Source organism: Chanodichthys erythropterus, chromosome 21 (assembly GCF_024489055.1).
Source record: "Chanodichthys erythropterus isolate Z2021 chromosome 21, ASM2448905v1, whole genome shotgun sequence".
In the NCBI taxonomy this organism is placed as follows: Eukaryota; Metazoa; Chordata; class Actinopteri; order Cypriniformes; family Xenocyprididae; genus Chanodichthys; species Chanodichthys erythropterus.
The window spans coordinates 24,233,434-24,260,371 of record NC_090241.1 but is presented as its reverse complement, the minus strand read 5'-3'; the positions used below and the strand labels follow the sequence as shown (position 1 = coordinate 24,260,371).

Here is a 26,938-nt window from a genome sequence, read left to right as displayed (position 1 = left end):
GCATGCCTTGGCAGGCTGCCTAATAGCACAAGAGAAGCTGGCTCTGATATATATCCACATAGCTAACTTCTCGTATCTGACAAACCACTGCATCTGTCCTCACTGAGGGATGATCCAGTTCATTATAAAGCTGCATTAGCAAGAACTACCCAGGGAGGAAAACAAAGCATTAGCCACAACTGCAACCACAACTTTTCATATTAATTAAAATCGTTTGAGCACATATACTGCAGTGATAAAGGGTCTCGTGGGACAGAGTTCATGCAAGTCATCTAATTTCAAACATCAACATATATTTTACAGCAGAAAAGTGAATGGATCAGCTAGTTATTGAATACATTTGAAAAAAAAAGAAAAGAAAAGAAAAAACCTGATGCCAAATGACAAAATTCTTATTTGATTGTGAATAAAGGCAATTTTCAGTTTTCATAACAAGAATCAACACAGGATACACAGCAAAACCATCCACAAAAGAGCAATTTATAATAAATAAAGCACATGATTTATCAAGGATAAATGAAAATTGTGTCATTGCTTACTCTCTCTCTCATGTCATACCAAACTTGTATGACTTTCTTTCTTCTGCAAAACACAAATGAAGATATTTTGAAGAATGTTTCAACTATCCATTCAAAGAAAGTCAATATGGTCCAGTGTTGTTTTAGAGACCACTGACCGCTGAAACCAAGTGATTCAGGTTTGTAACAACATGGGGATGATGACAAAATATTCATTTTTTTTTAGGTGAACTATACTGTTAAATGTTCTTTAACAGAGTGCAAGTCCCAATCCACACAATGAAAGAAGACAAAATCCCTATTAAAACCATATCCACAGCTTCTAAGATAGACAATTACATTAGTCTTTTAAGGAGCTCTCTTTATACCAATCACATTCCAGCACTGGCTAATGCAAAATCACAGAGTAAAAACCACAAAAGCCCTACAATCCTAGTCATTTACAGGCTTCATAACAAAAGGGTGCAACTGTAAATCATTGGTGAGTTTCTAAGCTCGTACCAGATGGGAGGGTCTGAAAATAGCAAAGTTGGCATGAAAAATGTATGCTGCGGGGCTTACTGTTTGACAAATTTGCCAGTTGCGGCTTGATCACAAACGCAAATTAAAATGACAAGGCAGAGATTATGTTTGAGAATACCTGTGAACACAGCACCTCACAAATCGGTGAATACGTCAATATATGCCAAACAAGGTTCCCTAGGGTTAAGCGCCTTTGTGAGTTCTCTTTCATGCACAGATTTGACAAGTACAAAAAAGCAGGTTGACTAATTCAAAATAGACTGCTATTGAATAATATTTGTATTGTTGGGATAAATCTAGGCTTGGTGTAACCTGATTTTTCAAGGGGAAAACAAATCTGAAGTTAAATAGGATTTTCTATTATCACTCTGAAGCCAGAGGTTAGTGGGTTAACTGAAACTGCATGCTAATCCAGTTTATTATTTTCCCTCTTAATAGGTTTTAGAACATCACAGCATGTCTGACTTTAAAGTTCACTAATGTTGATGTCGGGTGGATGTACAGGATGACTAACTGGCACATCTCCCGACCAACAATAATTAATTTATCACATGTTACAGAGACGCTTTGGAGGAAGGGATGATTTATATAGTCTTGCACCTTTATCCTCCCAACAAGTATAACATGTTATTTTAATTACAAGATCAATTAATAACCCACCTCTTCAGCCAGAGGCTAAAATGAGTTTTCTTCACAATTAAGGAATAGACTCATCAGTCCATGACTTATCAGCTTATAAACAGAGAGACTGCTCCAAATGCTGTCTCCACCTCATTGTCCTATTCTGTTCGCCAGCACTGGGTTTAACAGCCAGGATTTATTAATTCATTAAGTTTTCCATTTAAAATTCAAGAATAACATCATGTTCTTTCTCTAACACATCCAATTCTTATAAATAACATTCATGCTAAGGGAACATAGGCTTTGTGTGCCCCATAGAGAATACAAACTGTGGAGAAAAGTATGGAGTTGAATGAAATCATTAACCACAGTGTCACAAATCTATGTAAATAGACAAATTGGCTTTTAGCCTATCATGCTGAAGAATAGGAGCCATATTGTACTGTGGATGGAAGATGGGCACTCCAGACAATCAGTTATTTATCTGCGAAGCCTTGTAATATTAAAGGGGCATAATTCAGTGTCATTTATGAAAATGTATTAAAGTCTTTTGTTAGTATGTGCGTCAGAGTTACATAGTTCACAGTTTTAGGGAGCAAGTGGCCTTTTATTACTTCTAATTTCTAGTTTCAAAACCTACATTTACATCACAGAAAAAATTACGAAGGACAAAGCATCATGTGTGTCCAGTGCATGCCAGAACTTCATTAAAGAAGGACATCAGCTGCATCTAAAAGCAATGACATTTGCGCACAAAGGTACCTCACAAAACTGATTTCGGACAGAGTTCTGAGGCAGAATAAATGGTTTAATAAAGTAGAACAAAATAAAGAGTCTTTGTTGATAACTAAGCAAATATTTAATTACTACAATACAAATTTTCTGATAGAAATAGCATCAAAAGTGGAAAACATTGGTCAAAAACATACACATACACACAAACTGACGTCCAAATGCAACGTCCAGATGTCATCTTAATGTTTTACTCACCGTTAAGTTGTTCCAAACCTGTATACATTTTTTTGTTGTGCTGAACACAAAGGAAGATCTTTTGAAGAAAGTTTGTAGAAAGGCCACTTTGACTTCCATAGTAGGAGAAAAAAAATACTATGGAAGTCAATGGGGCCCCAGAACTGTTTAGTTTCCCACATTCTTCAAAATATCTTCCTTTGTGTTCAACAGAACAAAGAAATTTACACAGGTTTGGAAGAAACTGAGGCTGAGTAAATGATGACAGAATTTTCATTTTTTTGGGTGAACTATCCCTTTAACTGTCACCAAGTGGAATGCACAGGATTGTGGGATATCAAAGGCAGCGAAGGATACATCTTAGCTGTCTTTAAATATTGATCAGATAAAGGTATCTCAGGAGAAAGGAAGTAAAGCTAACATTGGATTCAAATGTGCCTTGATGCCTTCCTACTTTAGCAGAATTTTAAGCTTTCGGATGCAGCCATTTACAGTACTTTATGGTTATTGAAATCTATGTAGCACATTATAAAAAAGGTATTGATAAAACAGTTCAGTGTAATTAAAAATATAATATTTTACTTTCATTTTTTATGCTTATTAGAGTGTTGTGCCATTTTCTTAGCAACATGTTAACAGTTAGCTCTACTAAAATCAATTGCTGCTTATGTAGGCAGTAGGCAGCAAGGCAGTTCAGTAGGTTTTGGAACAGAACTAATGTCATTCATCGATTTCAAAAGCTTATTGTAAGCCCTGGACAACTGTTAAGATTGACTTCTTCTTGCTAGTTTTTATGCTAGGTTTCTACTGAAGTAAAAGGACACTGAATGCCATCCAAAGGCCTCCCCCATATCCTTCTTATCCAGTCTTGCAGACATAAAGGCCCTTTCATTGCTTTACAATATTCAGGAATTTTCGCAAATCTACATTTGCTGTTGCTACAAATTCAGTCACACATCAAATCATACAGAAATTATGGGTCACTGTTGGACTGTGCCAAGTAACAGTGCATTTCTTCTCTGATAAATCTCAATGTTCCATAAAATCAGGCCTTGCTTTTAACATATGCTTGGTTGGCTGCAATGTACAGCACAGCCCAATGAATACAGCTGTACACGTTGGAAATTCTTTCAGTGATACGAATATGTCAAATCATAAATGCATGTGTACGTGCATGGATATAATCATTAGAGTAAAATGTCAAGCCAGTAACAGCATAAAGTCTTTAATTGCATTTACAAATACCACAAATAAGGTGAATACAAATCAGGACAACCCTGATGAAGTCCTGACTTTTTAAATATGCACTGTTCAGCCAATAATAGCTGTGAAAGAGAAGAGAATGCAAAGTGAATTTAAACTACAACATAAAATATACAACTGCATTATGCTAATATTAGAAAATGCATATGAAGATGTTACAAACTACACATGAACCCCGAAATAAAAAATGTTGATGCTTACATTGCAGCCCACAATTGTGGCCATTTAGGGACAAATAGGGCCATTTTGTTGGTGGTTTATCACTGCAGCACAGACCAAATGAAAATGAAACTATCGATTATTATTATTGTTATGACCCAACTAGAATAACCATAAGACTAAAGTGCAAACAGTCAGCTTTAATTTGAGAGTATTTATTTCCAAAAAATGCTGAACCTTGTAGGAATTACAGACCTTAATATACACAAGATGTCCATTTAGGGAACCCAAAGAAAGAGAATAAATCAAAATCTTATGTACTTTACAGTGTTATTTTAGTATCATTGAGATACAGCTTTTATTAAGAGTTTCAATTATTATTTATTTTTTTCATAAAGCTTTTTTTTATATTTTATTCTATTTCAGTTAGCATTTATTTTATTTCAAGTAATGAAAATTATGGTTTTATTTAACTATAGTAACTAAACCCCTGGAGTAAAGTCACCTTATTACATACTTAGTTGTAAATCTGCAGCATTTAATGAGTGACTGAAATCTGGCCCATAGGAACATGGTGATTTGGTTTGTTTTGGGCATGTGAAAGGCATTTTCAATAGTCTTCAGTGAGTGAAAATCATGCACAAATGGATTAGGGAATGATTTGGTTGGTCAAGAGTCAAGACCATTCGTCTACTGGGCTCTGAAAAACTCGTTGGTTGCATTAGCAGCATTCATCTTCATTACAGCTCACATTACATTAATAAGCAATCACATCACTAAAGTCAAGGGAGACAGAATTAGCCGCACATGCCTGGGGCATAGCACACAGCCATGTCTCTCAAATAGGGTGGTATGCTTTGGATCACAAGCACTTCTTTTTTCCCTGTTCTGTTTTTTTTTATTTTTTTAAACAGGTGATTTGGACATACCTCCTCTGCCTCTGATCAGTTTATCCTGCTGCTCGGCTTAATGACAACATGCTTTATCAGAACTGACAAGTCTTTGGTCCTCATGTTGAGAAACTTCAGCAACAAACTCGAAATGCAAATGCCTAAAATTAACTCACGACTTTCTGACAGCTCTCTTGCGCAAGAAAATTCAACAACACACATTTGGCCAAAAGCAACTGGCTGAACAGCCAATTTAAAATCGAAAGAATGCATGAGAAAGGCATGGTAATTGCAACATTGTTCACAGATTGTTTAAATAACCTCAAATTAAAGCTGAAGTTTAAGCTGCACTATAACCTCTTAGTCAATGACTATGTTTACACAGAGTGCAGAAGTGGACTCTTAGCCTCATTAGGACAATTACAGGAAACCGCCATGTAAACACATGTATTTTAGACATGGACAGTTACAATTTTGTCACATTACTGAAAACTTACAGTATAGCCTATAGACTAGGTTGCTTTTTCCATTTAATTACAATGAATGGAGACTGTTTGCACATCCTGATAGGTCCAACACAACAGCATTACCTCATCTATTCATGTGAGTTTGGGGTGGGGCAATCTGTTTGATCAACCAATGGCAGACAGGGGAGTGGTTGAGAACCCTATATACAAAACCAAACCAGCGTCTCGCTGTACAGTTGATGAATGAGGATTGCAATTAATCTAAAGACAATTGCAGTGACATACAGGAGTTGTACAGTAAGCACTTGGATTAAAAAAAAAAATCAATTTCTGTAATGTTTTATTTTATTTTTTTTTAATGGGTGCTTTGGTGTGCATAAATTTATGAATTATATGGACTCCTTACATTATTATTATTTGGTTATTTGGTGTCCTTTTGGAATCTCCAAGTGTCTTTTTTGGGGAAAAAAGTTATTGGCACCCAATTATTGCAACCACCTTTTGCCAAGATAACAGCTCTGAGTCTTCACCTATAATGCCTGATGAGTTTGGAGAACACCTGACAAGAGATCAGAGACAATTCATTCATGCAGAATCTCTCCAGATCATTCAGATTCCCAGCTCCATGTTGGTGCTTCTTCTCTTCAGTTTACTCCACTCATTTTCTTTAGGGTTCAGGTCAGGGAACAGGAATGGCCATGGCAGAAGCTTCATTTTGTGCTCAGTGACACATTTTTGTGTTGGTTTTGATGTTTGTTTTGGATCATTGTCCTGATGGAAGTTCCAACCACGCCCATTATAAGATTTCTAGCAGAAGTGGTCAGGTTTTGATTTTTTATCTGCTGGTATTTGCTAGAATCCATGATACCATGTAACTGAACAATATGTCCAGGACCTCCATCAGAAAAATAGGCCCACAACATTAAAGATCCAGCAGTATATTTAACCGTGGGCATGGGGTACTTTTTATCCATGTGTGCGCCAAACCCATCTGGTGGGTTTGCTGCCAAAAAGCTCTTTTTTTTTTGTTTCATCTGACTTTAGATCCAGGTCCCTTTTAAAGTTCCAGTTGTGTCTGACAACTGAATATGCTGGAGACTGTTTCTGGATCAGTAAGGAGGATTTTTCTTGAAACCCTCTCAAACAACTTTTGGTGATGTAGGTGTTGTTTGATTCAAAACTCAATTAATCTATGCAATTCTCCAGCTGTGATCCTTGGAGAGTCTTTGGCCACTGAAACTTTCCTCCTCACCGTGCATTAGGACGATTTAGACACACGTCCTCTTCCAGGCAGATTTGTAACATCTTTAGGTGATTGGAACTTCTTAAGCTTAGCTTTTATCTTATAGCCACTTTCTATCTTGTGAAGCTCAACAATGTTTTGCTGCACATCAGAACTACATTCTTTGGTTTTACTCATTGTGATGAATGATTAAGGGAATTTGGCCTTTGTGTTTACACATACTTGTACTCCTGTGGAACAGGAAGTTATGGCTGGACAATTTCATGTTCATGATCACCCTGGTGTGCTAAAAAAAAATGTAAATATGAATGGGAAAATACTTCAGAGATATTTTACTCATAAGAATTTCTAGGGGTGTCAATAATTGTGGCCAACATGTATTGGAGAAAAACATTTCATAATGTGAGTTTCCCCCCACTTTCAATTGTTTTACTTCGATGAATGGTTAGAATTCTGTGAATTGTTTAAATAAAGATCAGAAGGATAAACAACAATGCAGATTATTTTCACAGCTGCCTTTGCTCATATTTACTAAAGGTGCCAATATTTGTGCAGGGCACTGTATATTCTTTACAGAGATTAAATGTATAGCATCATGTATAAAATCATGTACAAAACAAATTGCATGCATAAAAATATATGACCTTAACCAGCTCAAGATTAAACATGCATCAAAGATTAATATTCTACTAATCATTCATGCAGCTATAGAGCTTAAATCAACCTCTTATGCAACACAATAGCACCAATCCCTCTTGGACTACAAATTCCTTTATAAAACAGGAGGAGGTTTCAAGGAAGGTGAAATCGGAATGTAAACAAACTATGTCTTTCTTCGTAATTTGCAGAATAAAGTGGTTGTTCCAGTACACATTAGCTCAAAATGTGACTTGACAAAATGACACATGAAGTAAAGGCATTACATTGCCGCTCGAAAGCTCTACCAATTGCATTTTGCATAAACATTCTAACATCTGTGAGCTACATGACATCACCTAATCCGTCTTATTTATATATTTATTTTCCTTGATGTCTTTAGAAGCAGCATATGAATACCGCCTGTGTGAAAGTGGAATGTAAAACTAAACATCTGGTGCGAATTCCATCAGGAAAATAAGACAACACTGACATATATTTAGACAAGACAAACTGAGCTTCATGACATCTAATTTCAAATCAGTACAGTGTAAATTTAAAATGCAATAGTTGTTTTATATATATTATATTGTGAGGTTCAGCATATCCCACAGATATCCCACAGCTTGATTGGATTGAGATCTGGGGAACTTGGAGGCCAAGTCAACACCCTTAAACCCATTGTTGTTCTCCTCAAACCATTCCTGAACCATTTTTGCTTTGTGGCAGGGTGCATTATCCTGTCGAAAGGGGCCACAGCCACCAGGGAATACTGTTTCCATGAAAGGGTGTACATGGTCTGCAACAATGCTTAGGTAGGTGGTACATGACAAAGTAACATCCACATGGATGGCAGGACCCAAGGTTTCCCAGCAGAACATTGCCCAAAGCATCACACTGCCTTCGCCGGCTTGCCTTCTTCCCTTAGTGCATCCTGGTGTCATGTGTTCCCCAGTTAAGTGACGCACATGCACCCGGCCATCCATGTGATGTAAAAGAAAATGTGATTCATCAGACCAGGCCACCTTCCTCCATTGCTCCGTGGTCCAGTTCTGATGCTCATGTGTCCACTGTTGGTGCTTTCGGAGGTGGACAGGGGTCAGCATGGGCAGCCTGACTGGTCTACAGCTATTCAGCCCCATACGCAACAAACTGCGATGCACTGTGTATTCTGACACCTTTCTATCAGAACCAGCATTAACTTCTTAAGCAATTTGCTATAGTAGCTCGTCTGTTGGATCGGACCACACAGGCCAGCCTTCACTCCCCATCAATGAGCCTTGGCCATCCATGACCCTGTCACTGGTTCACCACTGTTCCTTCCTTGGACCACTTTTGATAGATACTGACCACTGTAGACCGGGAACACCCCACAAGAGCTGCAGTTTTGGAGATGCTCTGACCCAGTCATCTAGCCATCACAATTTGGCCCTTGTCAAACTCACTCATATCCTTACGCTTGCCCATTTTTCCTGCTTCTAACACATCAACTTTGAGGACAAAATGTTCACTTGCTGCTTAACATATCCCACCCACTAACAGGTGCCGTGATGAAGAGATAATCAGTGTTATTCATTTTACCTGTCAGTGGTCATAATGTTATGCCTGATAAATATTCAAGTAACAATTCCAATTCAACCTCACTGAAATGATACCTACAATACAAATTCAACTTTAATTCTGGAATTTAAAAGGCATTATCAATTCAATTCTCAATGCCGCACAGCCCCAGTATGCCAAATGTTGTTGTTTTGTTTTTTTACTTTATTTTTTGTGAATGTTTGATTTGGATGGAACTCAGCACCAGGTCTGGGTAATGTTTACGAGAGGCCGGATTTCAGCATGTTAGGAATTAGCATGCTTACTCAGAGATACAATCACTGCACACCAACCGAAACAATAACAACTTTTTTTCTCTTTTTTTTTTTTTTTTTTGCATGAGTGGAGGTAACATATGAAGGTTATATACTGGAGATCATCATGGGCATCTGAAGTGTTAACATTATTTCAGTTAGCTGAATGATCTACATGACTTTCACAGAATGCTGACAGAAGACTATCAGAGGATTCACTAGGGATCAAGCAACAATAATAACAGTAAATGATTTAAGGTGTTTGTCACACATTGGTCCGTTGGGATTTTATTATTTAGCACGGGTCTATAGTTATCAGACGTACAAAGATTCTGACATTGACCTGTAGGTCTTCATTTAGTTATTATTATGGTGTAAATGGCTGAAAAGTAAAAAAAAAAAAAAAAAAAAAAAAAAAAAGTCCTATTAACAAATTTCTACAAAAGGTCTTTGTGGCTTTAATAAAGGTACAAGTAACACATACATGTGTTAAATGCATTAAAACGCATGCAAAGAATTAGGTTTCATCTAATAAATTAGCTTATTTCAATTAGTGGTCATAATCTGCAATTAACCTGAAGGTCAGTTCCGCTCATACCTAAAAGCTGTAATTATTTTCAAACTGGATTATTTTAGCGTGTATTTAATTACACTGATTACCCTTGAAATGTCAGAGTCGAGTCACACTATCTGCAGTCGTGTTAGGCTAATAAAACTACAAATACAAAGTCTGGTGTCACAGATGTCACATCATAAGTAGTTCTACCCATGCAACATTTTATACGATTTTCACAAGATTTTGTGTAAGTATTTTTTTACAACTAGCATGCTTGAAATTAATTGGAAACCCAAACTCAGAATGATACAACTTGAAATATACAACGAAACCATGTCCACCACATTATACTGGCAATATCCTCAGATACAGTACAGCATACTATACTCTGATGCAGATTTTTTGTACTGTTGAGTTGTTGAATAAAATCCTATTAGCTCTGCACATTTCACATTGAGGATTTCTTTGAGCAAGGGAATGGGCACTGGCAGAGTAGTCCTCTCGCATCCTTCTCACTTTTATTTTGGGACATAATGATGAAATAACACTTCTCTTCTAAATACAGCATTGGCACCTCCATTCCAGCAAATTTTTCACCCAGCTGTAGTGGGTGAAAGTGCTTTGATTGATACATTGAGATTATGTCTATCCCTTTTCCTGCTCTAAAACAAAATGTTTTGATGGGAACAAGATCAGCTGTTACTGCTTCCATTAGCTGTCACTGTAAATCACTGTGAATCAACCGGAACCTCAACCTCTTGGTTTCAGGGAGGTCTATAATACCTGGAAAAAGCCATCCATTAGTGTAAATGCCATGTGACTAAACACTCTGGAGCCACAGGAAAATGTCATGACAATAGCAATTGGCTGATGGCACCACAAAAATGTGCAGAGTCTCAAATGAAAAAATAGATACATTTAAGATAATATACAGTATATAGACGAAACTAAAAGTAAAAAATAACACGCATGTGTGTGGTTCAGGTATACCCTATGTTATGGGGACAAAATGTCCCCACAAAGATGGCAATATAAAAAAAAAAAACATTTTTTGGAGGAAAACAGCCTATAAATCATACTGGGCCCTATTTTAACAATCTAAGCACATGGTCTAAAGCGCATGGCACAAGTGCACTTAGGGCGTGTCCGAATCCGCTTTTGCTAGTTTAATGACAGGAAATATGGTTGGCATGCCGGCGCATGGTCTAAAAGGGTTGTCCCTATTCTTTTATTGAGTAATGGTTGTGTTTTGGGCATAATGTGCAATAAACCAATCAGAGTGTCATCTCCCATTCCCTATAAAAGCCAGTTGCACTGTTGTCATGGCGGATTCACTATTTACATGGCGGAGTTTGCAAGCGGAAAAACGTCTCGGGTTACTTGTGTAACCCTGGTTCCCTGAATAAGGGAACGAGACGCTACGTCGAAACGACGTGATGGGAACCCTCTGCGCATTGCGTCGTGAAGCACCTCTGTATCCAACCAATGATGAGACGGGACGTCAGAGGCGGGTGACGTCACAGACCAGGAAGCTATAAAGCACACCCAGAACAAAGAACGCTAGCTTCTGGAATATGTCTGAAGTAAGCGCTCATGGGTATGCCGGGGGTACGGCAACGTGACGTAGCGTCTCGTTCCCTTATTCAGGGAACCAGGGTTACACAAGTAACCCGAAACGTTCCCTTTCATGGGAACTATCAACGCTACGTCGAAACGACGTGATGGGAACGCTATCCCAACTAGGCCGTACAGCCAAATGCATGTCTGTTATCTTGTTGACAGTACCGCTGAACCTGGAGTGGAGTTAATATCTAGATTGTAAAATCTAATAAAAGTGTGCTGGGATGACCATCCGGCTACATCACAAATATCCGACATGGGAACTCCTGACACCAGGGCCTTAGAGGCCGCCATACCCCTTGTAGAATGAGCCCGGACCACCAAAGGACATGGTTGTCCGGCTGCTTTGTACGCAAGAGAAATGGCCTCGACCACCCACTTGCTCATCCTCTGCTTAGACGCTGGGCCCCCTTTCTTAGGGGACCCATAACATACAAACAATTGGTCTGTCTTACGCCACAGGGCAGCTCTGTGGACATAAGTATCTAGGGCCCGGACAGGGCAAAGCAGATTAAGTTTTTCCTGATCCGCACTCCTAAATGGAGGGGGACAAAAGGCCTGAAGTACAATAGGACCCGGAACATTAGTGGGGACCTTGGGCACATAGCCCGGTCTAGTGTGTAGGAATGCCTTCACCATTCCTGGTGAAAACTCCAAACATGATGGCAAAACTGATAACGCCTGCAGGTCTCCAATTCTTTTAAGAGACGAGATTGCCAATAAAAATATGGTCTTGAGTGTAAGGAACTTCTCAGAAACTTGTTCTAATGGTTCGAAAGGTGCCTCAGCTAACCCTTCTAACACTACCGCCAAATCCCAGGCTGGAGTCCTAGAACGTACCACAGGTCTCAGTCTTAGAGTACCACGGAGGAAGCGTATTACTAGGGGGTCTCGACCCACCGAGGAACCCCCTAAAGAAACATGAAATGCAGAAATAGCTGCAACATAAACCTTTAGTGTTGAGTGAGTTAATCCTTCCGAGAATTTTTCTTGGAGGAACTGAAGCACCGAACTTACAGGTGCGTGGACAGGGTCCGTTCCGTGTTGATTACACCAAGCAACGAACAACTTCCATTTGTATAGATATAACTTCCTCGTGGAGGGAGCTCTGGAGTTGAGAATGGTCTCCACAACCTCGGTTGAGAGACCAGAGTCTATGAACCTGGCCCCCTCAGAGGCCAGGCCCACAGTTTCCATAATTCCGGGCGAGGATGGAGTATCGTACCGCACGCTTGTGACAGGAGATCCTGTCTGAGTGGAAGCTCCATCGGGGAGCCGTCTAGTAGAGATATTAGGTTTGCAAACCAAAACCTTGTCGGCCAGTATGGGGCCACCAGTATTAGACTGACCCCGTCCTGGCGGATTTTCTCCAGTACTCCTGGGAGCAGAGCAACCGGGGGGAAAGCGTACAGACATAGCCTCGGCCACGTCTGCACCATGGCATCCAGCCCTAGGGGTGCTGGGTGCGTTAGAGAGTACCATAGTGGACACTGAGTCGACTCTTTTGAGGCAAATAGATCGACTTCCGCTCGACCGTACTTCTGCCATAGGAGCTCCGCCACCTCGGTGTGGAGTCTCCCCTCCCCGGGCCTCGGCCCCTGTCTCGACAGGGCGTCTGCCCCCACATTCTGATTCCCTGGGATATATGCCGCTCTGAGCGAGAGGAACTTCCCTTGGGACCACAGGAGGATCTGACGTGCCAAGTAGTATAGTTGGCGAGACCGTAGACCCCCCTGGTGATTGATATAAGCGACCACCGTCGTGTTGTCCGTGCGGACCAACACATGATGGTCTCTCAGGTCTGGGAGGAAGTATTTTAATGCAAGAAATACCGCCATCATTTCCAGCCGATTTATGTGCCAGGAACGTTGATGGTCCTCCCAGAGACCCCGAGCCGAGCGACCACCCATGATCGCTCCCCAGCCCGTGAGGGAAGCATCTGTCGTAAGCATTCTGCGACGACGAGAAGTCCCCAACACAGGACCTTGGGACAAGAACCAAGGCTTCCTCCACACGGCCAGAGCTCGAAGGCATCGCCGCGAGACTTTGAACGTGTGGAGAGAGTTTCTCCTCGGAGAAAACCCCTTGGTCTTGAGCCACCACTGTAAGGGTCTCATGTGCAGCAGGCCAAAAGGTATCACGTTGGACGCAGCTGCCATCAGACCCAACAGTCTCTGAAACTGTTTCACAGTTAGTGACTGGCCTATTTTTACCCCATTCACGGCTCTGAGAATGGAATTCACACGAGCAGGAGACAGATAAGCCTGCATCGTGGTGGAATCCCAAACTACCCCTAGATAGTTGGTAATCTGACTTGGAACCAATGCACTTTTCTTTGCGTTGAGCCTCAGCCCAAGCTTTTTCATGTGTGACAGAACAACATCTCGATGCTGAGCTGCCAGCTGCTCCGTTTGAGCTAATATCAACCAATCGTCGATGTAATTCAGTACGCGGATGCCCTGGAGTCTCAGTGGAGCCAGAGCTGCATCCACGCACTTTGTGAAAGTGCGGGGTGATAAGGATAGGCCAAATGGAAGAACCCTGTATTGGTAAGCTTCGCCCCTGAAAGCAAACCTGAGGAACTTCCTGTGAGAAGGATGGATGGATACATGGAAGTATGCGTCCTTCAGATCTATCGTCACAAACCAGTCCTCGGACCTGATCTGTGGGACAATCTGTCTGAGTGTAAGCATTTTGAACTTTAGTTTTTGTACAGAACGATTTAGTATTCGTAAATCGATTATGGGACGCAACCCTCCATCCTTCTTTGGAACGATAAAGTAGCGGCTGTAAAACCCTGACAGCTTGCTGGGAGGAGGAACCCTTTCTATAGCCCCTTTTTGCAAGAGTGTCATAACCTCTTGTTCCATAACCAGAGACTGCTCTGGGGTTACCACTGTGGGAAGAACCCCGTTGAACCTGGGCGGTTGAGAACCGAACTGTATTCTGTAACCCTGTTCTATAATGAGCAGCACCCATTTCGAAATATTCGGGAGAAGTTTCCATTCTTCCATAAATTCTACTAAGGGAACCAGTCTCTCGAGACTGGCCTCTGGTGTTTTTTGAGCACTTGGCTCGTTGGTCTGGACCGGCGCACCGGTAGACAAACGAATCAAGTGACCGACCCTCCTCGGAGGATCGGTGGGAACCGCTGCGCCCTGTCGCACACTGGGTGGCAGGGTTGGCAGAACGGCCCCTTGAGGGCACCGAAGAGGCGCTGACACTTGGTGTTTTAATATCAGGACCTCTCCGGAGGGGACTGCCCTCTGAAACCCTGGCCGACTGGCGTCAGGATTTCTTCGAGGCCTTCCGAGAGATAATAACGGTCCTCAGATCCGTTCTACCTCTGGAAGGCCTTGCCTGCGTTGACCGCCCCGGTCCCCAAGCTTTGCGGGGGAGCACGGGTGGCCACGCTGGCTTTTGTTGCTCTCTTCGAGCAGAGGAGCTGGCTACCGGCCGAGGCTGCTCCCGCCCAGCAGTCTCGGGGGGATTAATGCGGCGGGGAAGGAATCTCTGGAAGGCCGCTGACTGTTTACGTGTCTCCTGGAACCTGTCGACGACTGATGACATAGCATCGCCGAACAGGCCCACAGGAGACAGCGGCGCATCCAAGAGGACATTTTTATCTTTGTCCTTGATGTCAGATAGATTCAGCCACAGATGCCTCTCCGTGGCCACCAGGGCTGCCATAGAGCGGCCGATTGACTTGGCCGTCTCCTTGGTGGCCCGGAGAGCAAGATCTGTGGCTTTACGGATTTCCTGAACCGTTTCAAATGTAGCTTCCCCGCTCTCGTCAATTTCCCCCAGCAGGTCAGCTTGGTAGGCTTGTAATATTGACATAGTATGTAAACAAGCCGCCGCCTGACCTGCCGCCGAATAAGCCTTGCCCACCAAGCCCGATGTTGTTCTTAGGGGCTTAGTGGGCAGTGTCGGGGTCTTGAGGGACGATGCCGACTCAGGCGAGAGATAGCTCGCAAGCGTCTCTTCTACCGGAGGCATCGCCCCATAGCCGTAGTGTTTCAGCCCCATAATATTACTATATGTGGATGTTTGGGGGCTGAAAACACGATATTGGACTGGGCGATTCCACGACCTCGACACCTCGGTGTGGAGATCGTGAAAAAACGGCAGACCCCAACGCTGTGGTAGTGACCTAGGTTGGAGAAAGCGCTCATCGAGTTTGCTTTTTTGATTTGTGTCGCTTCTCTCCGCGGGCCAGTCGATCTTGAGCTTATCGACGGCCCGCGTCACTACCTCCAGCAGCTCCTCATATGCTGGTGATGAGGATGGCGGTCCCTCATCACCAGGGTCGACGCTTACTACATCAACCTCCTCAGAGGAAGATATATTAAGCGCCGGTGCCTCTCTCCGGGGGGAAGAAACCGCAGAGCGTGCTTCCACCGCCGGAGAAGAGACACTGGGTCTGGCAGGTAAGGGAAGAGATGAGGCAGAGCCCGTCTCAACCCCCTCCACCAGATCCATCTGTGAACCCCACGAACGCAGCCTTCGCTGTGCCTCAGCAACAGCGGGACCAGACCCGTGGGGAACACGGGACGCAGCACTCTCCTCGAAGAGTGCTCGCCGTGATCTCAGGACTCTCAGTGTGAGCCGTTCACAGTGGACACAGACAGCTCCCTCGAGAGCTGCCTGTGCGTGTTCGGCTCCCAAGCAGATAACGCACATCTCGTATGTGTCCCCACCCGAGATGAATCTAGTGCAGGGATGCACACACTTCCTAAAAATCTGCTTGTCCTGAGCTGTGTCTTTTTGTTTCTCCGCCATTGTTGTTTTCTACACTGAAATATATATATATATGTATATAGTGATGTGCTTTTAACTGAATCTTGTCCTCAGACGAAGATATCAGCAACGTGGTAGACAAACAACAGTAAATAAGACACACAAGATACAGATAGCGCTTACTGAAGACAACAGAAGCTAGCGTTCTTTGTTCTGGGTGTGCTTTATAGCTTCCTGGTCCGTGACGTCACCCGCCTCTGACGTCCCGTCTCATCATTGGTTGGATACAGAGGTGCTTCACGACGCAATGCGCAGAGGGTTCCCATCACGTCGTTTCGACGTAGCGTCGATAGTTCCCATGAAAGGGAACTGAATGCTTCTCTAGAGAGGAAATGGATCTGCTCGCGTTCAAGCAAACCATCTATGAGACAAGCCGGATTCCTTCAAAACATTTTTATCTTTATGCACACAATAATAATCTTTAACATTGTAATCCTTTTATGTTTAACATTTGGCATGTTTGTGTGCTGCTGCACGTCCCTGTGTGCATAATAAGCAGAGTGTACGTGCGCCTATAGGCGCATATTACTAACGCGCTCTTGAAATAACAAAAAAATATTGCCAACAAAAACCTGATCTAAAGTCAATGGTGCAGTCTATTTCAGTTGCCTCAAAATAGCAACGCGCCAACAAATGTGCCTGAACACACCTCATTTTCAGACCAGCACGCCCATGGACGCACAAATGGGCGCAAATGCATTTGCCATTTAAACAACATGGCGCAGGATGTGAAAATTATAACTGCGTCAGGCTGAAACTAGCAAAAAACACTTGCATCGCACATGGTGCTGCATTGCGCCAGGTGTATGATAAGGCCCACTAAGTGATGTTTTTTGAAAATCCAAAAAAGCAGTGATGGGTAGGTTTAGGGGTAGGGTTAAGTTTAGGGAATAGAATATACAGTTTGTTCAGTATATAAATCATTATGTCTATGGAATGTCCCCATAAAACATGAAAACCCAATATAATTTATGTTATAAAATATGTTAAAATGTTCTTTAATCAGAAATCAACATCTAACCGCAGGGCCTAACCAGTCAAACTCTGACCCCTTGCCACCATCCAACCCAACAAACACTACATTATGTATGTAACATATATAGAATAGTATAGAAATGGTGGCTATAAAATGAAGGAATCGCACATTGAAAATGGTCATTAAGCTGAAGAAATTCTGGACCAGCAGACACAGCACTGAGCTGTTCCTCAATCTTCTCAGCTTCACTCCTCATTAGAGAGTGTCAATACAATCGACGGGGAGGAGATGTGATATGACTTATGACTTCATCCTTGTCATCAAGCCATTCCTGCTGAAATCTTGACATTTCCAAGTGGTTATCTGCCCATTAGTCTGTGTTTGCATGATAGTAAAGGGAGCTGGCGTTTGATGGTCTGAACGCCACATTTATTCTGGTGTGAGTGTCGGGCTATCTGATTTATGTGCTCTTGCTGTGCCGTGATTCAGCATATGGTATATACGAAGACAAAGAGATTAATGATCCCTGTGACCGCAGATGAGACGAAATGACTTAAAAGAGAAAAGAGGAGGAAGAGAAACTGTCAACTGTCCTTCCCCTTGTATTTGGTGGGAGGCAGATCCTCACTATGAGCATGATGGGTAAAGTCAGTATAATTCATTAATGCTTGGAGTGCTCATTACTGTCTTTTCACACTTTGAGAGACTCATTACCTGCATAATAGAAGACTCCGTATAACATTGAGACCATTCCTCACTGAAAATTAATCATCCCATCCCAGACAAAAAAGGGAATTCTTTCGTTAAATATTAAGAAACTCCAGTACCATGAATTCTATTCTAATTTCCATCTCAGCCGGCCTTGGAGACACAGAAGTAAGACCGTAGCTCTGTTTCAAAATCTAGTGAGCAGCCGGAGGCCACAACAATTACAGAGTGCAATGCGAGGAGCTGAAAATGAGTCCAAGATGGCAGATGACAGAAATGTGGATTCAAAATTATAATTACAATAATATATAATATTATATTAGTTCCCACTTTATATTAATTTACTTTATATAAATTAATCATTTGATACAATGCACTTATTGTATACATATATTTTTACAATGTACTTATATTTAATTAAAAAAAAAATACCTGATTGTAATGACTGCTGTAATTAATTTCTAACTAATATAAAGTGTGGCCTTATATTAATTTATATATTATATATATTTATATAATTTATATATTATATATATCATTCAGTATCAATAAAACAGTTCAGTGTAATTAAAAGCGATTCTTTTAACATTTTATTAGAGTACTGTGCTGTTAGCTTATCAGCATGTTAACACCAATCCATTTACCGTAAATCAACTATGAGGCAAGTTTTCTGTGGGCTTTGCAAGAGGACTGCAAATTTTATAATACATGGAGTTTCTGCCTATGTAGAGCTTTCCAACTTGGTCACTTACAATGTCTTATTTCAGTTAGGATGCAGTAGACAGTTGACAGCCTCACTAGGTTTTGGAACAGAGTTTGTATCTCCAGTAAGAGAGGGGAAAAAGACTCAATGTCATTGTGTATGTGATTCCACACTGTCTGACAGTAAACAAACATAAACAAAAGAAGTATATGGTACTCACAGTTGACTGTGACTTTCACGGTCTTAGTGTCGGGTGAAGCAATGTCGTTTTCGGCGCCGCACTCATAGTCCCCTGCTTGATCCCGAGTGATGCCTGTGATATTTAAATACTCCCCACTTTCATACTTCCTGGCTGTGAACATAAAAAAATAAACAAGCACAATCCTTCAGAAGAGTTCTTCCACAGCAATGCACTAATTAATGGCTTAATGCTTAAAGGTACATACACCAGTAAAAGAAACCCAAGTGCACCCAGAAAAGTGAAAAGATAGGTTTATTTAGGTACTTAATTGCTTTGTTGGCAAGACATCCAGTGGGAAGCATCTCCCCAATGAGCTGTATTTACACAGGGGGGAATATTACTGGCGTCAAATATTGCGTGGAAATCAGAACTGTTCCAATATGACAAATATGACTTGAGGTCCTTGAGTAATGAGAGGCAATATAGCACAGCGTGAGGCTGCCACGCTTCTATTGGACTAAAAACCTCCCCGGGTTCCCCAGACCAGGATCCAACCTTAATATGTAATATTCCTCAGTGAAACCTATTTATATCCTACGTTACAGTGAGGTAAATCTGTCTCATGGCACAGAGAGGTAAATCCTGCACTGGCATACGGAAGAGGAGCTTCTGACTCAGCAAAACCCCCACAGAATAAAAAAGCAAGAGAGCGATGCAAAAAAAAAAAAAAAAAAAAAAAAAAAAAATGAAGGAGAGGCTTTGGGAGGGATGTGTGTTTGCCAAGTGCTTTGTAAAGCATCATAGTGCTTCAAGATCTGTCATCAAGAAAGCTAAGGGACAGTTTACACAAAAATTAACTCAACCTCATGTCATTCCAAACCTGTATTGAATTCTGGTCGCTTTCCATTAAATTAAAATTAATAGGGATTGGAGCTTTCAAGCTTCAAATAGTACGCAACAGCAGGTATGGGAAGAGAGTATGTTAAAATGATTCATGCACTATATTGCAAATCTTTTGAAGCCATACGTTTCCCACAGGATTTTGTGGAACTATAGTGGACCTTGGTCCCTTTAAAAAGGTTTTAAATATTTCAAAATTAAATTAATCAATTTGTTCACTTCTTCATTTCAAGTGTACTGCTTCTTGCAGTATATATAAACAATTTCAGTGCACAGAAACTGCATCATAAAAATACAAATTACTTATTTCTAGCTTCCAACCAAGGCTGCATCTCAATACTAGTTTTACTTGATCTTAGTGCTGCATTGGACATTATAAATTATGACACATTATGACAATTAATTACAAAACTGGTATTTAGGGACAGGCATTAAATCTTTACATAAAAAAAAATCTGAATTCATATTTAAGTCAAATTTGTTTGGATTCAGCCTCTTACGAAAATTTCAGATGACCCAACAGCTGTGAGGAGATGATGCCAAAGCCTGTGTGGTCTTCAGATGACGCCCACTCCGAATAAACATACACAACTGCCAAATTTTCTATATATATTCAATATTCAATTCAATGAGCTCATTGTTTCTTGATGTTAACTGCATGATTTGTATTATCTTAGAACTGTACATTTCTGACATGTGGACATTATATTGACAGTCACCTCTGATAACAGATTACTCTAAATTCTAATGTAGAAACATGCATTTTCTATAAATCTGCTTTGAAATTAGATGTATTGTGAAAAGTGCTATACAAATAATTTGCCCAGTGAGCTGTTAACAGATGAGACAAAATTACTGAGTTAAATGAACTTGAGAAACAGATCAGCCTGAGTCAAGAATTATTAATTCAGATCAGTTTTGTAAAATGAATCAATTGATTTATTGAAAAGATCTGATTGAAAATAATGATTCCTTCAGAAATCAGACATTATTTCTCTCATAAACTTAAATTTCAAACTGTTCCTTGCACAAAGCATCATTTTGACTAGCTGGTACAACATTGATAGAAATACAAGAGCTCCAAATTATTCAATCCCTGTGTGATTTGCATAAATATTTGTGTGTTGCATGAAAACAATTACATCTCTATAGTAGGTAACAAACTGAACAATTGAACAAAATAGTTTGCTTTGGGGTTATCAAGAAATTGACTTAGACGTGTATCTGAGCTGACAAGGTGCTATTTGGCTCCCAATGCTTTACAAATGAATAGAGGCAAAGACTGTAAAATAGGATAAATTGTATCAAACGTATTCATGCAAAAACAACCCATATTCAAATGTACAAAGATGAAAAGGAAAGTAGGACATCAGAGCAAAGGAAGTCATCATAGTATGAGATTGTTCACCCATAACCTAAAGAATGTTTGTTTCTTTTACCATCAAAACTACATGGTGTTTAGCATGACATCTAACAGCGTTTGACAGAGCACAAATAAAAGATTTAAGCCAAGCAGGATATACACTGCAAACCCTAATGCTCAAAATATTTCATTGGTTTGAGTAGGGTAAACTTGAATGAACTTTCATGAGTATTTAGAACTTTTTCTTTTGAGTTCACAAAACTGACACATTTTAAGTAATCTAAATTGCTGTTTCTAAAACTGTTTTGAGTTTTATGTCCTTGTTTCTTTTCATTTAGACAAACTTAAATTTAACTGAAACTGGACTGGGATTTCTATTTCCCAGCATGCTTTGCCATGACACTTGAAAGGAAGAGTAAATGCTAAAATTAAGTGTTGTATAATGTTTTTATTTATTTATTTTTGCACAAGATTAATGTTAAGTGGGAGATTTAGTAGTGTTTAATGTTTTGCTATATTAATTTAGAACAGTTTCTGTTAAGTTAGGTTTTTTGGGGAGTTAACATCATGGTGACAAGTGGAGCATGAGCTTGGTTTAAGAAAACAGATATGTAAATGTATGTTAAATTATATTGTGCCAAACCAAGAGGCATTTATTTTAAAATAAAAATAGCATGTGCATAATTTTTATTTTTTATTCATAAAATAATATATATTATAACAAGGTGCTAAAAGACCAGAGTGAACCTGCCAAAAACAGATTTCAAACACTAAATATGACCTTGAGTCCAGTTAGTTAAACATAATTGTAAAAATAGCTAAGAAAGGAGAGAAAAAACTCTGGCATCATTGATTTATAGATGCCTCTTGGTTTGATCTTTTTTATCTAATGGATTAAAAACAACACACGTTTCATTTTGTCCAAATACTTTTTCGGGGCACACTGTGTCTTTTAAATAACAGCAGTGACAGTCATCACATTATTAAAACAACTGTTCTCAGGTAAGAGGCAAACTTACAAAATTAACAAACAAACATCGACTACAACCTACCATATTTCTTCCTCCAGCTAAAAACCAGAGGGATCGTTATCAGTGATTAACTCACTCCATAATTCCCTTAGTTCAGTGATTTATTTGATTTATTTTCTTTTTCCTAACAGAGACTTCACAATGAACCATCATTTATCTTACTGATTACACCAAAAGAGGAAATTACCAAGGTTTAGTGACATTTAATAAAGAATGGATCCTTTGTGAAATCAACCTTTGTTATATCAAGCAACTTGTTTGCTATACTATATAAAAAACACACACACTGAAGCATTTTAAAGGCTCAAGGGACACTGATTATGTGCCAGAAATGTATTTAAATGTAAACTTGCCCCTTATCATCCACAATCTACTACCTCCCAAATTGTGCATGTTGAGAGTTATTTGAAAAGCTCAAGAGAGACTCATCAGAGCCTCTGGGAAATGTCACTCCAACCAAATTAGCCAAATCATAGCAAGGTTAATCTAGGATTCCACATTGCTCTGTGTTAAGTGCAGTCACAGTAAGCACTTTCCCACATTGTGTGGAGAGCACAAAGTACATTTCCTTGAGGTCTGCCTGCTGCTGATATGATGAGCGCTGGTGAAGAATACATTATGGGCTAAGGTGGCAGTTCTCTGTACATACCTTCCCTTAACCTATGAGAGAATACTGCGGCAGCCCAAATGTTGCATTATGAGAGGCTTCCCCCAGGCATTCATTGAGTTGTCAGCAATGAACCATCAACCATCATTCAACCGCCACACATACTCGCTCCCTGGCTCTCGCACACAAAACGCACATGCACCTAAACCGCCTCCACTTTTCCATTCCTGGTATCTCACCTTAACCCTGATAGCCTCCTCATTGTCCCAAAGTGCCACAAAACAATTGCTGAATATCTGTCCGAGCACTTTTTAAGAGCTGGTCTTTGTATTGAAACCATTTGGCGATGTTTAGACAGACTGTCAGTGCCGAGTACAGAGCTATTGTTCGGGAAACAATAAACCAGAGTAAAGACAATTTTGGGAGGCAGAAGCACGAACAAAGGATTGACAAAGGACAATTGAACGCTTCACTGTAGCCTTATCATATGAGAAAAAAAATCAAATCTGAAGTGTTATAGTCAGCTATTTGAAAGGTCAGAGTTCCTTATATCCCGAGGCCTTAAATCACAATGGAAAAAGCTTATGAAAGCATGTTTGGGATCAAGCGTGCTGGGCGAGGCTGTACGGAGAGCATGAGGCCCTGCACCCTCAATACGTCCCTATATAGGGCTCACTTTAGGATCTATCATCATCTAGCCTACAGCATTTAAAATCATGTCTATAAAGCAATTTTCAGTGCCCTGAGTCCTGAAAATATTAAAATACAGAGTGTGATTTAAAGCTTAGACAAGGAAGTGCTCAGTGAAGAGTTCTTCAGTACTCATTCAAAATCTGCAGCGGTGGAGAGAGAGTGCAGTGTACTTGCAAGCCAGTCCAACAAACATGATTGCAGGTGTACGTGTGTAGTGTGGCTCCAGTTTTCGTAACTGAAGTGTATGTTATGGACAGCATATAAAACATACACATTTTGTGTATAAACACGGTTAGAAATTCACAAATCTTTACAAATCTTTGAATATTGAATTCATGGTATTAATAGGTTGATTTTATTGTATTTAATCAATGACATTAACTAAATTTGTTCAGTAGCATCACATTTAACCACTTCTGATTTTTTAAAATTTGCCTGAAATGTCTAAAAAAGGCATACTGTTCTTGAACCACAGTTTTGGTCTGTTTTGAAAAGTATGTGTACTGCGGGCGGTACAGTGGAACGATAACAGGTTCATTAATGCATTACGTAATCTTTCTTTATATCAGTTTCATTCTGTTCTGTGTGTTTTATGGTACTGTATTCAAAAAAATGTCTACTGATTTATCACACAAAAATATCTATACCATAGCAAAATGTAACTATACAACTATATTTATAATACAAAAGGATTCACGCTGTAAAATTCTAACAATTTTAAAGTTGTGCATATGTAAATACATCCATACTGTTTGTTTTAGTCTAAAACTACCATTTATAACAAATACTTCTTGTGGACCAAACCTTTGAATCAGATGGAAATCTGTTCATTGTTATAAATCAGAGGTCTTTGAGAGGCCTTAAATGCTTAAATGTCTTTAAAAGGTCTTTAAGAGTAATTACCCCTTTACATTTATATCAATGAAAAGACTATATGCCAAGCAATAATTAGAGGCACTGAAATCAAAGGTCTGAAAGGTCTGATGACACACACACAAAAACGAATGAGGCCAATAGCATTTAGAGTATTTCAGTAATTAAATCTAGTGGCTCTATGTTAAAGGTTCTGCCTCCTGCAGGGTCATTCAAGAACTACTGGAAATCGCAGCCCAGGAGCTACTGTGATTACAGCTCTGCACTATGACCACAGTACTGCCATACATGCACCAAATACTGTTATACTTGATGGTACATAATTATATCTGACTGAACATATTGTTGGCTTGTCCAAAGTAAAAAAAAGTCTACATTAAAAGGTTAGTTAGCCCAAAAATGAAAATTCTGTCATTAATTACTCACACTTATGTCGTTCCATACCCGTAAGACCTCTGTTCATCATCGGAACACAAATTAAGATATTTTTGAGAAAATCTGATGCATTGACAGCAAGATAATTAAAGGTGCCATCGAACGTTTTTTTTTACAAGATGTAATATAAGTCTAAAGTGTCCCCTGAATGTGTCTGTGAAGTTTCAGCTCAAAAAACCCCATTGATTTTTTTTTAATTAATTTTTTTAACTGCCTATTTTGGGGCATCATTAAATATGAGCCGATTAATGCTGCGGCCCCTTTAAATCTGGCGCTCCCCCGCCCACGTAGCTCGTGCTTGCCTTTAACAGCATAAACAAAGTTCACACAGTTGATATAACCGTCAAAATGGATCTTTACAAAGTGTTCGTCATGCATGCTGCATGCATACATCGGATCATGTGAGTATAGTATTTATTTGGATGTTTACATTTGATTCTGAATGAGTTTGAGGCTATGCTCCATGGCTAACGGCTAATGCTACACTGTTGGAGAGATTTATAAAGAATGAAGTTGTGTTTATGAATTATACAGACTGCAAGTGTTTAATAATGAAAATAACGACGGCTCTTGTCTCTGTGAATACAGTAAGAAACGATGGTAACTTTAACCACATTTAACAGTACATTAGCAACATGCTAACGAAACATTTAGAAAGACAGTTTACAAATATCACTAAAAATATCATGTTATCATGGATCATGTCAGTTATTATTGCTCCATCTGCCATTTTTCGCTATTGTTCTTGCTTGCTTACCTAGTCTGATGATTCAACTGTGCACAGATCCAGACGTTAATACTGGCTGCCCTTGTCTAATGCTTTGATCATGGGCTGGCATATGCAAATATTGGGGGCGTACACCCCGACTGTTACGTAACAGTCGGTGTTATGTTGAGATTCGCCTGTTCCTCTGAGGTCTTTTAAACAAATGAGATTTATATAAGAAGGAGGAAACAATGGAGTTTGAGACTCACTATATGTCATTTCCATGTACTGAACTCTTGTTATTCAACTATGCCAAGATAAATTCAATTTTTAATTCTAGGGAATATTTAACACTTTCAGATGCCTAGAAAGCTACTAAAGACATCATAGTTCACAGTTCACGTGACTACAGTGGTTCAACCTTAATGTTATGAAGCGACGAGAATACTTTTTGTGTGCGGAAAAAAAAAATAATGACTTTATTCAGCAATATCTAGTGATGGCCGATTTCAAAACACTGCTTCATGAAGCTTTGAAGCTTTACGAATCTTTTGTTTCAAATCAGTGGTTTGAAGCATGAAAGTCACGTGATTTCAGTAAATGAGGCTTTGTTACGTCATAAGTGTTTCGAAATTTCAATGGTTCACGTGACTTTGGCAGTCTGATACACTCTCCGAATCCACTGATTCAAAACAAAAGATTCGTAAAGCTTCGAAGCTTCATGAAGCAGTGTTTTGAAATTGCCCATCACTAGATATTGTTGAATAAAGTCGTTATTTATATTTTTTTTTTAGCACACAAAAAGTATTCTCGTCGCTTCATAACATTAAGGTTGAACCACTGTAGTCACATGAACTGTTTTAAATATGTCTTTAGTAGCTTTCTGGGTATCTGAAAGTGTAAATTAACTTGCTGTTAATGCAGGCCATCGTATTTTATAAAAAAATATATCTTAATTTGTGTTCTGAAGATGAACGAAGGTCTTAAAGGTGTGGAATGACAGGTTGAGTAATTAATGACAGAATTTTCATTTTTGGGTGAACTAACCCTTTGAGGCTGAGCCTTTAGCATTTTTTATAGCCTCGTACCACCATCAGTTTCATGCATATTTGTTTGTGCTGTTTTTTCATGCATATTTGTTGTGCCGTTTAAATAAATGAATCATTTTTTTACATCACAAGCTTCAGTGGCAGAAGCAGCAGTATCTTTAAAATGTTTCTACTGTCACTGGCTGTCGCTCATTGTCATTCTCTCTGCCCACTCAGACGTAAATTAGCCAGAAGAAGAATAGTTTAGACAAATGGCTTTCAGTCACATCTGAGCCAGACTGACTCTGTTGACCAAAAGTGAAAGTCCACCATAAACAGGACGGTTTCCTGAGGCTGGAGTTAATATTATTATTGATGCACTTCTCGTCTGGTTTCTGGTGTTTCTATGATTTGAAGTATCCTACCTTTGGTAAGAAGGAGTTTTATGACTCTTTTGATCAGAATCTCAAAAAGCAATTCAATCGCAAAATACACTGGAGAATGAAATAAATACGGCAGTCCAAAGATAAGTGTAGCTGACTTCAATAAAAATTCACACAACCACTCAAAAATAATGCTGTGTACTGAATTTTCAATTCACTTTGAAAATGTGCCAA

General features: G+C 39.8%; 1 protein-coding gene across 5 annotated transcripts in view; it reads right to left on the bottom strand.

Annotated features, from left to right (window-relative positions):
* Positions 1-26,938, bottom strand: part of negr1 (neuronal growth regulator 1) — a 146,599-nt gene that overhangs the window by 67,645 nt on the left and 52,016 nt on the right. For all 5 annotated transcript variants that reach the window (XM_067373710.1, XM_067373711.1, XM_067373715.1 and 2 more), the window contains exon 4: positions 18,725-18,856. In XM_067373710.1, coding sequence (XP_067229811.1) covers positions 18,725-18,856 — 132 coding nt within the window. The remainder of the gene's footprint in view (positions 1-18,724; positions 18,857-26,938) is intronic.